We start from the raw sequence: 13,041 nt of genomic DNA, 5'->3' as shown, positions 1-13,041 counted from the left end.
CCGGCCCCTGAGGATGCTGAAGAGAAGTGAAATGGTAATAACTCAGCTGTTCCACCAGTTTTTAAAGCAGTGCCCTGAAGGTGAAATACCAAAAACCAGTTTGTAAGAGCAGCAGCACTAAGAAAGGATATTTAATTCAAGAATACCTAAAGCAGCTGAATAGTTTTATGGTTATGAGTCTTTGGACTACATGTCAGTGCTAAAAAATTAAAACAAAATCACAAAAAGCTCACAGTAATCTCTTACTCACTTAGGACCATGCAGGCATGCATGTTCACTTGTATAATGAAGAGGAAACAGATTAGCATGACTTCTCCAATTTTATTGTAGGAAAGCACATACGGGGTTATTATTTACACTAATCCCTGTACAACTGAAAGGTATTTCTTCACTGCTTTGTTTACCTGCTAAAGATACACTTTTTTTTAATACAATTGATTTATGAACACAAGGAACGTCTGGCTGCTGCACTATAAAGTTTCCCACATTAAGTGCTCCTAGAAAACCCTACCAAAGGATTGCTACAAATCACAGGAGGTTCCTCAGTCCACTGAAGCCTTGCACAGACACACTTTCCAACGGGAATGCCAGAAGGAACACCTTTTGAGTAAGTCCCTGTCCCTCCGTACTCCCAGCTCACCCGCTTAGGGAAACACTGACAAGCTGCCTGACTGCTGCTTAATCAAGAACTTCTTTGGCTACTTCAGCTGATCAGAAAGATTCTGACTGCCAAAACCGCTGCTGAATGGAAAAAACAAACAGACTTTCTCATCTCAGTAAGATTGGTTCAGACCACGGTCACCACACAGAAACAGATTCTGTAAAACTTAGCGGGATGGGGTTAGTAATTTTTCCACCCATAGCATTTAATCGCATTGCTCCTAAGGGGATACAAACGTGCGAGAGAGTTGGATTACAATTCAGAGATTAGTACGTTAGACTTCATTTTATGTAAACAAAGTAACATACTCTCGTGTCGCTATAACTCAAACTCCATGTCCTGCTCTGCTGCTTGCACCAACCTCCTCACCCCCACCACAACACAAACAACAAAACCATCCCAGCTTCAGCACAGCTGTAGAGGATGTAAAAGAGCTCAGGATTTAGCCTACGGCAACTGGCCATTTCACTTTGAGATGCAGTTCTTACACAAGAACAATAGCACTTTAGAATTTTTTATTTTTTTTACTAAGAATTTAGGTACCAATGCACAAATACAAGTTTTAGACATAAAAAAAACCCCAAACAAACCAACAAACCCCCACAAAAAACCCAAACTCCTTAGCTTCATTTCAGAGTGCTGTAAAAATAACATTGATTTATGTGCCCAAGCATTTACATAGTAAATACATCACAGAAAACATAAAGGTCTCAAAGAGAAACTTTTGATAAGTGAAAACTGAAGATAAGGCCCAATGAAATTACTACTGGAATGCTGATAGAGAACTGTCTGATTTTGTTGATTCAATATAGAAACACTTGCATTTTCTTGAAACTACTCTTAACTAGCTGAACAACTCCCATGTTGGTCTATCTGCTTCTTAACAGAGGAGGCCAATCGTTCTTCAGCAGCTTTATTTCCATGGTTGACTTCTATGCAAGTATAAAACTGCTTTGGTTTGGTTCGCTATCTTTGAACACTGTATATTGATTTCATGTAACCCAACATTCCCAGAAGTGTATTTCTTTCAGCGACAGACTTCACCGTCTGGCAGGTTTGGGCATTATATAAACTTTGACAGGTTTGCTGAAGGGTATGGTGCCCTCTATGCCGGTTTCAGATTGCGGGAGAGCCTCCAAGCTCTCGCTCCAGGTACATTTAGGAATTTTAGCAGATGCCTTGCTCCTGTTGGAATTGTAAGCCAGCAGCAACCGCACTTCAATCTGACATGGTTCTGCAGAGGAAAAAACAGAACAACCCAAACACGTACAGAGCCATTCTGGGCTGACCAGAATCCAACCTGGTGTTTGAAAATCCCACTTTGTCCTTACATTCAGCACAGTAGAACTAGTTTAGGTTCCCTCCCCTCTTTCTCATCACTTAAGAAGAGAATCTCACGACTAACTTACAAATAGCAACTTTCAAAAATAACTGTTAAAAGTAACTCCAATCAAATAATAATAAAATAATTTTAAAAAACCCATAGAACTAGCAGGCTTTGTTCCCTGCATTTATGGCAGGATGAAGTAAACCCAGATGATGTCTGATAAGATTCACGGCACAGGAGATTGCTTGAAGATTCTCTTCTGTTGGAGGTTTTTACACTGCAAGACAGCTTTTTCCCCTCTTTTACCATCTCAGCAGCCTGACAGATATTCCTAATGCTGTCCATAAGATGAGTTCACTTTGTTCTTCTCCCAGCAGTCATAACAAAAATGATCTTTCAGTCTACATAGTATGACTCTGAGCAGCATGCTGCGCTATATCCCCATCAAAAAATCAATGAAAAATATGATTCCTTTAGGTTTTCCATATGGACTTGTGCTGGTTTTGGCTGGGATAAAGTTAATTTTCCTCCATAGTAGCTCACACAGTGCTATGTTTTGGATTTGTGACCAAGACAGTGTTGATAACACAGGGATGTTTTCACAATTGCTGAGCAGAATTTTAAGATGCAATGCCCAGAACTGCAGCAGTACTCCAGCTGAGACATCATCCGCACCAGACAGAACACAAGAAATAACCTTTTTCTAGAGTTATCCCAGCTAACACCTCCCTGAGACTCACCTTTTCACCATACTGTCAACTCTTATTTGTAGCTCACGGTCATCTCTATTGCTTCTGCTATACCCCTGTCAGTCAATCCATGGTTTGTATTTGGGCATTCTCCTCCCTAAGCACGCACGTCTACTGGCCTTCAGTAAGTATCAATGTCTTGAATTAAGACAAGTTCTCCCTTTCGAATTCTGAACCCCTCCCAGCCTGGTGTCCTCCCCACGTTTTACATGCCTAAGTGCCAATGTCAAAGTTAATAGTGAAAATAACAGATGTCTGGCAGACACCAGAAGAGAATCCCTTCGGGTCATACTTAAAATGCCCTTCCAGTGAACGCTGCAGAAGCGGAACTAAGGCTGTGGACATGTATGTCTTATGTGCAGGAGACTGCGATCAAGGAAGACACATTCTTATCTTCAAAAATACAAATCACATGAACTCGTATCATCAACATTACCTGTCCAGGCTGTGTGCGAGAGGTAAACCTGAGTTATTAGCCTGTGCCTTCCAGGACCAGGATTTCGAAAGTCAGCTGGTTTAGGATGGATTAGTTGTGCTTGTCCATCTGGATACAATACCTATGGGGGGGGATGGGTGGGAAGGAAACAAGTGAATGACAACTGGACTGGGGATTTGCACAGTGCGCATTGTTTTGGTGTTTTCTGTTTGAGTTTGGGAGGCAGGAGGTGTGTTTTATCTTGGGAGTCCAGCTGCCCTAGATTTAACAGGCACACACCAGGCATTCAGACCCACAGCACAGGTGGGAAAAAAAAATAAAACACACTGACATCAGCTTCTTCCTCTGCATTATAAACAGAGGTGTTCATTTCTTTGTTACGCAGTGAATTTGCATATTTTACTTGGCATTGTACCATGTCTACCTCCTCAGCTGCATTTGAAACTAGCGATTCAGAGGCAAGAAGAAAGTTAAGTTGTAATTAGAGAGAGCCTGCATATTTCTGCACCATTCAGAACAGCTGCTTTTGCTCCTCCTTCTCCCACTACACAAGCTGGAAGTTCACCAGCATTTATTTGTGCTCCAGTCCGTAACATGCCCAACGCACGTGACAGTGGAGGGTAGGGCGTGCGGAGCACAGAACAGCATCAAAGTGCTCAAAGCAAACTCAGGAACCATTAGTATGCAAGTCAACTCAGCGCACTAATTACAAGCCAGTTTCTGAACTTGTGGCTAAAACACAAAAATCCAATACTGTTACTAATAAAGTCTACAGTTAGAATTACAATTAGTCTACAATTTAGAAGTATTGGCAACCTTAAGCAAACCTCTCCTAAGATACAATCTTGTCTGTACTTACGTCAAGCAGCTGCTTACCTGAACTTTAACTGTTCCTTGGGGATCCTGCACATGTTCCAGAGTTGCATCAACGTCCAGTGCCACTACCAACCCCGATGTAAACCTCAGAGGATTATCAGATTCACCGGTAGGCTCAATGATATTTGCAGTAGCTCTGTGGAGCTTTTAGGGGCAAAGCGGTTGGCAAAAATAAGGCAGGAGGAGGAGGAGAGAAAAACAGACAATCGTTATTGTTCTTAATGGAGAAAGTGTGCATGAATTTTGGATTCTTTTAGATTCTTCCAGGAATTATTAAGTCTTCCGTATTTTTAGCAGTAGTGCTGAAGATGCTAGGTAAGAGGAGGAAAGCCTTTGAAGAAATAACACTTGGGAGTGACCAAAAACCTGAATCCTAAAAGCTTCACGGTGTATTAGGAACTATGTGGATGCTAAGATGGTGTGCAAGGACACTGCATTTTAATTCTCTGTGTTAAACTGACCTGCTCTGGAAGAGGAAGGTGGAGGAAGGTACTTTGTCGCAGCGTTGTCTGAAGAATCTTGACCACTTCCGAAGGTTTGGAGGTCACGAGTCTGGGCATTAAGTCCAGCAATTTATCTACAAAACTGCCTTGCATATGTGGGAGCTCAGAGATGAAACATCTGTGTTAAGAATAAATTAAAAATTAAATACTTTTTTCAACATTTTCAGCCTAGGTACTTAATCCTTATATATATGTATATATATGTAGGTTTCTCTTCTCGTGCACATCTCATACATAAGATGAAGATTATTTTGGCTAGTTATGTTGGGACCATACCTAGTGCTCAAGGGCTGTTTAGGTGTCACTTATGTTCTTCATCAATACAAAGCCTAGCGGGCAAAGGAATCTAGATTCACAAAAAAGGAGCTAGAAATGCCAAGGTGCCCATCAACACCACATTAACGAGAAGCAGGTATTGTACGCATTTGTCCGCTCAGACTGCGCGTGCAGCCGTAATGCTATTTAGACAGTAGCAGTGCTAATTAAATGGGACTACGGGCAATTCAAGTACTCTGCATTCAATCTCGATGTCTCAACAAAGAAACACAGCTGGGTGAAAGAGCCATTCCTACTGTAGTTGCCTTGCAAGCTTTTGAAATCGGTACTTCTCAGGGAAGACACACATATGCCTAATTCTTTATGCTGTGCACTTTCATCTGGCTAACTAAACAGCTGACTCATTACAGGATCTAACATACTCACACACCCAGTACATGAACTGTCTGACCTTCTGCTGCAGCAAGGTTTCCACAATGTTTTTTCTCTACCAATATTTATGACAGTATTAATTATTACATCTGAAATTTTAACAGTAAACTACGATCAGTAGGAAAAAAGAAAAAAAAAGAGCTAGTTCTACAGTCAAGAACAGAGAATAGAATTCATTCTATAGCTTGGGACAACGGCCTCTCACAAGAATAGTATTTGATATTTTTTATTCTTTACACAGAAGTAAAATTGGGCCACTAGCCCACATCCCTGCATGCAGAAGATGCTTCATTAGACTGAGTCATTGGTGGCTTATCCGTTATTATCAGCAACATTCCTGCTGTGTTTAGCAAGACAATTCTGTAAGCCTAACAAATACTTGTGCAATTTGGTGAACAAAATACCTGGACATGGGGATTTTACATGTCCGAGCATTTATAGGTGACCTTACAGCTAACTTGACAAGATCTACCATCATCCAGACTCCCTTTTGTGGAATTCATCACTGCCTGTAGGAGTTACATCCCTGAGAAATAGTGATGAGTTTTGCTGATTGTGAGACTCAGTGCAAGGCAAAGATACAAAGCAAATGAATGGTTCTATTCACTAGCTACCAAATAAGATCAGCATTAGGGAATGGGTAGATTTGGCTCCCTTTGCTCATCACTTAACCAGTACAACTGCCAAGCATATGGACTACCAATAAATGGGAATTTAATCAGAATTAGAGATGGAATTCTGCTCAGCTAACTCTGGATACCTATGTCTCTGGGCAAGCTATCCAATTCCCTTCTGAGGTGATGGAAAAAAACCTGGGCATCCTTAATCTGACCTATTTTAGACATCTAGATTAGGATAAGATGAAAGAAACACCTCTCCAGTGAGAGGAGAGCTGGGCAAACACTTCATAAGCCATGGGCTACAAAGCAAATGTCAACACCGGGGTGACATAACTCCCACCTCGAGCATGTACACAGTTCGCTCGCTCTTTCGTTTACAATTTAGAAATTTGGGATGAGGAAAGGAGAAATTCCTTTTTTGTAATACTCCCAGGAAAGCTCTTCCATTGCTCCCGCATTTAGAAGGGAGTTTACTTCTTGCTTTACTATTATCTCATGATAGCAGGCCCCGATGTAGGACAGCAACAGGGGGATGTGAAGAGATGAAAAACAAATGGAATATTCCCTTAGAAAGATGTTAGAAAGTGGGGAGACTTTCTAACAAAGTGAAGAAGCAACAGAGTTTCTCACCTCTGAAAGGAATCCACTTCTTGTAGAAATTTTTCACACATCCCAAAAAGGGGTTCCACTCTGTAATGAGGATAACATTCCTTGGTTTAGTTTTAAAGACAGAAAACTAGCTCTATGGTTATAAACATTTAGGTGGTTTGGAATCCAGTTTTTAGGAGCTTGAACTACAGGTCTCACAATTTTGAGGCCAGAAAGGTGTGCTCCACAAGAGAAAAAATAAAGATAAAAATTAATTGCCATCTCCTCCCCACATCCATATCCCCCTCCCACAAAAAAATAATTTGTATAACGCACTAATTAAGTTCCCAAAGCCACTGTTAGAAAACAGTAACTTTCCACCTACAAAACTAAAGGTTAAAAGGCAAATATATTACAGACCTCTATGGCAACACAGTAAATTGATGGCAACAAACTCAAAACAAAAGTAAACAAATCGGGATACTAACCACCTTGCTCTAATTCTGCCAAATGCAGTTCTAAGACTACAGCCATCGAAGCTCATGTGACTTCATTGACCCCAGCAGCCAAAACGAACCACGCGGAGCCTCTCGTGTTCCCTAAGCCACGCGTACACATGAGCATTTTGTGTCTGAGTCATGTAAACAGTAGCTGCAGATCATCAGTCAAAAAGACAATTCTTTTCTGATGCTAAAACCCCAGCAACTAGTATTTAATGAAACAAACACGATTAGTGCATTCTTTGATACATGACTTTTCCTCATTTAAACAGGTCCCAAATATCAACTCTAAGACATACTCTGCAATGTTTTTAACTTATTTATACGCTCATAGCTGGGAGAACTCAACCCCCTAAACACATCTTCCTAATAATTTTGTCATCTAATTTAGCGTTATGTCACTATACAGCTACACCGAAGGCAAAAGAAGGCTCTTCATTCTGGATTAGTTTAGCAAATGGCATGCCATGATGTTTTACGTGTCTAATTTATCCTTGCTGGTTTTTTTTTTTTTTTTTAAACAAAGCTTGAGGAAACGAAGCTTCCAGTTAACCCTCAGAAGATCCTTTTACCAGGTCATCCTTACCCTCTAGTGGTACGTGCAGTCACTATAAGCTGTAACGCCTTCGCTTGCAGTCTCATGTGGTGAATAATGACCACTTGTCTGCTTTCCACTCCGCTGTACATGAATTCCATTTTATAAGTTTCTTCCAAGATCTGTCAGATACCGCAGGGGTAACAAACCATCAGACTCAGTTAAACTCTTGCACAAGCATGATCACAAGATTCTGGTATTTTTTTCTCATACTGAGGAACACATTAATCCACGAGTCTCATTTTTCTGGTGAAATTCTTCACCACAAAGCGGCACCTAATACTAAAAGGTTATCTTGGCTATATTAAAGAAACAATTCATGAAACTTGGCCTGCAAACAAGCGCTCCATCGACAGTCTGTCTTTCGACATTGCGTTTTAGATTTCTAGGGTTGGAGTGTTCCCTGACTCCTGCTGACTACTGCGGAACACAAAACATGAGCAGCACAGCAAAGCAACCTCAGTGGTCCTGCTCAGGTTTACATTTTTGGAGCTGTATTTGACAAAGTTCTCCCAGAAATAACTTTACGTTCAACAACGCTTCACGTACTGCAGGTGAAGATGGGAATTATCACAAGATATGGGCTATTTTAGATACACAGTTAAAAGTTTAGACAGCACATTGCACAGTTTTACTCATCGTACTTTATCTGTCGAATAGATGGGCTTAAGTAGATAAGAGAAATGCTCAAATTAATACAGTTGAGTTCAGTATGACTCTATCAAAGCCAAGAACTTGCAAGTTATTTAATAGGAAATATTCCCTCACTTTGCATTGACAGGAAGCGTTCTACATTCACAATCACAACAGATAAAACTTCCCAGGGGTTTTACATGCTACTGAGAAGGGCACCCAAGATAGACAGTTCAATTAGAGACGATTTAAAAAGCTGATAGGCTTTTGTTCCTATTCATCCCTGGGGACAGCTGTCAACAGCACTGAAGGTTTTGATGCACAGCAGTACCTGCCTCTTATTACATCTTAATTAACTGAAGACTCAAAATGTCAGCATAGTTTCCCAGCAGATCCATGAACTTGCTTTTACCCTAGATTTGTTTCCAGATTGTTTAATAGCTTGCTTTCTCCTTTACCTTTTTTTAGGGCTTAGCTTCAGTTTTTCCAGGATCAGATCATTTATACATCACAGAATCAGAGTAACTTGGGTTGCGTGGGACCTCTGGAGGACATCTAGCCTGGTCCCTTGCTCAGAGCAGGTCTAATTAGATCCAGTTACTCAGGGCCATATCAAATTGTGAGCACTTCCAAGGACGGAGATTACCCCCACCTCTGGGTAACTTGTTACAGTATTTATCCACCCTTACAGTAAATTTTCCCCATTTTATATCTAATCAGAATTTCTTGTATTCCAGCTTGGGTCCATTGTCTCTTGTCCAGAGCAGACTGGCTCCATCTTATCTACATCCTACGACAAGGCAGTGGTAGACAGCAGTAAATCCACCCTGAGGCCACCTCTTCTCCAGGCTGGACAAGCCCAGCTCCCTCAGCCTCTCCTTGCAGGGAATGTGCTCCAGCCCCCAACCACCTTGGTGGCCCTCTGCTGAACTTGCTCCAGTTTGTCAGCATCTTCCTTTTACTAGGGAGCCCCAAACACAACACAGCCCTCCAGACGTGATCTCCCCAGAGCTGAACAGAGGGGAAGGAACGCTTCCCCAGACCTGCTGGCTACGGTCTTGCTGAGAAAGCCCAGGATGCAGCTGGCCACCTTTACTGCCTCACACTCAACATACTGTCCACCAGGATCCCCATGCGGAACATCATGAGGTTCCTGTCACCCCACTTTCCCAACCCATCCAGACCAGCCTGAGCAGCGGCCATGCTCTCCAGCATATCAACTGGCTCCTCAATTCGGTTTTATCCACAAACCTGCTGAGGGTGCACTCCCTCCTATCACACAGGTCATTAACAAAGACGTTAATACATTATTGGTCCCATCATTGCTTCCTGAGGGATTGCACTAACTACCGGCTACCCACTGGACACTGTGCCACTGATTACAATGCTTTGAGCCACGCAGTCCAGCCAATTTTCCATCCACCTTATCATCCATTTATTCAGCCCGAATCCTGCCAGTTTGGTGAAAAGGAAACGATGTGATAATGCATTAAACGCTTCACTAAAGTCAAGCGATATGACATCCACTGCCCTCCCCTTTGCTCACAGCACCAGTCCCCTCATCATAGAGAGCAATGATGCTGGTCAGGCATAATTTGCCCTTGGGAATAGCATTTTGGCTGTTCCAAATCACCTTGTTGATCTTCCCTTGTTTAGAAACAGCTTTTAAGAGGATTTGGTCCATAACCTTCCCCAGGAGTGAGTCAAGGCCAAGCAGCCTGCAGTTCTCTGGACCTTCTTTCTTGCTCTTCCAGAAGGTGGGTGCCATGTTTGCCTTTTTACAGCAGTCATGAACCTCCCCCACTCGCCACTCGTCTTTGGAAGATGAGAGAATTTACTCCACTTCGGGGAACTAAGATTTACTTGGACAGAATATGGCAGTGGAAGGCCAGAAGCATGTTATTGTTGCCTGGCCAAGGAAGGGCTCGTATCCGAGGACTTGCCTCCACGCAGACCCAGCTGCTTCTTCCTTACCTGTTTTGCTGCAGCAGATGCTAACGCGTTCTGTTTCAGGTACAGAGGAGCTGCCACGTTCCACAGCTTCTCCTGCAAGGCCTACAGAAGAAAATCATGAAATGATGACAAATACTCAGTTCAGTCTAAACATCATAACCCTGCGCCAGATGGGCTTGGGAGCAGGGACAATGCCCTGTCTCTCAGCTGTACGCCAACAGGTTGGTTGAAAAAGCAGGTTAAAGTTTTCTCTTGTGCTTTTAAACACAAGGCAGAGAACCAAGGCCTCCAAAATATGTATTGTTCTATAAATGCACGGAGATACCCATACAACTATAAAATATAAAACAGAAGTTTTGAATAATATTAACAGAGCTATGAATTAGAGACTGGCTGAGCCAAACTCTTCAGTACTTTTTAAGGAGAACTTTATGCAGAATGGAGTCACTTATAAGAAAAACAATAGCCCACTGCTTTATCACCTCCTCAAGACCAAGATCAGGGCAATCTCAGATTGAAGGCAAAAAGTGGAAACAGTAACAACTGTCCCCAGAAACACACCTACACAGTCATATTTCTGAACATTCCTGTTGACAGTCTCTGCCCCACCAAAGATCCTGGAGTTACAGAGAATAATGAGTGTAAATCAGCTATTGATATTTGTACTATAAAAAAAACAAAAGCCAAAACACCCAACCACACCCTATTTGCTTTCTGATATGTTTTAAAAAATTAAGAAAGCTTTACTGGATGATTTATATCACTGTCTCCTTGCTGCCTGTCCTTAGATACAGCTAGACACAAAGCTGGCCGTAGCCAAAGCTGCAGAACATACCGATTATATCCTTCCCCTAGGCTGGCCCCTGAATCCCAGCTAACTACCCCTAAAATCACAGGGTATGTAAAGCCTTTAACTGTCTGGAACCTTCTGAGCCTCAAGGGGCTGGGAAATGAAGACACTGTTTTCTGCAAGGCAGTTTCTGTTCTGTTGGGGGAAAAAAGGAATTGAAAAGAAATCTAATGACAAGGGCTGCTCTGACATTCTGGTTCTCTCTGCCATATCAGAATTTCTAATTGCACGATATTATGAGTTACTTTTAATTTCAGCCACATTACTGACTCCTCTACATCACTGATGAACTGACTGTTCTACACCCTGAGCCAAGAATGGCTTGTGCAGCATTTACCCCCTTCTTCCAAACAGAGCACTCCTCTGCCAGATACACAAACCATCTGGTTCACTCCAGTCAAACTCCGGAGAAGGGCAACAAAGCCATCTCCAAACACTGGTCCTCTGCCTGGATAGCACATTTCGCTTTGGCAAAAGTTTTGGATTTAGCTAGGATTGTACTGAACTGTAACACCACTCATCTAAAATACCTTCTTTGGGTGATAAATGTATTCCAAGGATTTGAGGGCTGCCATGAGATGTGCCAACTGGCAGCTACACATTTAGCAAAGAAACTGAAATCTCCTCTTGGTTTTACATAACAAAGCTTTTATTGAGTCCCTTCTGGAAACCTGTTTGTTGCTTGCTTTAGTTCTTGCTTTACATGTGTATAAGTTACATTTGAACACCTAAAGAATGCCAGGAGACTAACCTAAATACTACTGCCAGCTTATAGCTTGAGAAGTGAAGCAAAAAATTAGTTCCTGTTTACAGCAAGAAGCTGACTTTGAAAAGGGCTGCTGCCGTGGTGCCAAAATAACCTCTTCAGCTGCTAACACTGAATAGATAGATCGTTTCAGCACTGTAAAAGAAAGCACGACTGATATTTTGCTCAATCAAGTCTAATGAATTCCTTTGGCACTGGTGCCAAAAAAGCTGTCTACAAAACATCATCTATAAAAACTCCACTTACAGCAGCGGTTCAGCAAAAAGCATTCCAGCATCCACTAGCAGAGAAAAGTTACTCTTGTAACATAAAAGGCTAGAGAGGAGTTGCATCCATTGTGATCTCTGGCAGAAAATAAATGGCACTGACAAAATGTAACATAAGCCCTAGGTACAACAGCAGAGATCTGCACTGGCATACTCATTGGCAAAGTTACCGCATAAATTATTTGCCACAGAAGGGAAGCAGAAATATCAGAAATCCATGGAACCTGCGCTTTCGTCATACATCAGTTTTCAGCATGAACATCAAAACATGAAAGTGCACCACTGTGATTGACTGGGGGGGATTTTTAAAGAACAGCCCAAAAACCCCAGATGAAGTCAAACCTTGATGAGGAGCAGCTGACACTGAAGGTAAGTTGCAGTGAAATCTGCCATCCCTGCCAGTTCTGACTGCAGTTCTCCAAGCCTCTGAAGATCACTGAAGCATGTGGAAAAAGAAAAGAAAAAACAATGTTGACACAGCAAGCGGGTTAATCTAAATGCACTCAGAACACAGCAACAGCACCGCTGAAGCCAGCTATTCCTGCATCTTGCTTTTTCTTAGAATAAGCACCAGAAACAGCAGCAAAACACGCGCTGCAAAACAGTTTGCACCCTGGGACTTGGCATCTCCTTTCTTCCTGGAGGCTGCCACGAGCACAGCAGTGGAAGCAGTAGGTCTGTCAACCCACATTACTCTGCGGCCCTATGGGAACCATACAGCATAGCAGTTCCAGATTTAACTTAAAACACTCCAGACTTCTACAGCAGCTAATGACCCCTTTGCGTTACGCTGCTGGGGAATCTAACTATTTGCGTTGGCTAGGAAAGGTTGTTGGGAACAGATCGGGCTCACGCAACCAAGCATACTTGAAATATAGCTACCTTTTTAAACCAAGCTGAAATCTGATGTACTGATATTTGCCCAAGTAGCTGCTGTGTGCTGTCTGGTATAAATATTTCTGGTAAATCATACAGCAATAGAAGTAGCTTCTAACTTGATAGAAAAAACT

At 42.1% G+C, this 13,041-nt stretch overlaps 1 protein-coding gene across 2 annotated transcripts in view; it reads right to left on the bottom strand.

Moving 5' to 3' along the window:
* Positions 1-957: 957 nt before the first annotated feature.
* The window catches only part of INTS4 (integrator complex subunit 4), a 39,382-nt gene continuing 27,298 nt past the window's right edge, over positions 958-13,041 (bottom strand). For both annotated transcript variants that reach the window (XM_054847841.1, XM_054847761.1), the window contains exons 16-23: positions 12,374-12,467; positions 10,171-10,251; positions 7,555-7,685; positions 6,511-6,570; positions 4,511-4,670; positions 4,050-4,193; positions 3,174-3,294; positions 958-1,895 (exon numbers count right to left, since the gene is read on the bottom strand). In XM_054847841.1, coding sequence (XP_054703816.1) covers positions 1,702-1,895; positions 3,174-3,294; positions 4,050-4,193; positions 4,511-4,670; positions 6,511-6,570; positions 7,555-7,685; positions 10,171-10,251; positions 12,374-12,467 — 985 coding nt within the window. In that variant the 3' untranslated portion in view covers positions 958-1,701. The remainder of the gene's footprint in view (positions 1,896-3,173; positions 3,295-4,049; positions 4,194-4,510; positions 4,671-6,510; positions 6,571-7,554; positions 7,686-10,170; positions 10,252-12,373; positions 12,468-13,041) is intronic.

Source organism: Grus americana, chromosome 1 (genome assembly GCF_028858705.1).
Source record: "Grus americana isolate bGruAme1 chromosome 1, bGruAme1.mat, whole genome shotgun sequence".
NCBI lineage: Eukaryota > Metazoa > Chordata > Aves > Gruiformes > Gruidae > Grus > Grus americana.
Note: the sequence above shows the minus strand (reverse complement) of the source record. Positions and strands in the feature narration are given on the sequence as shown.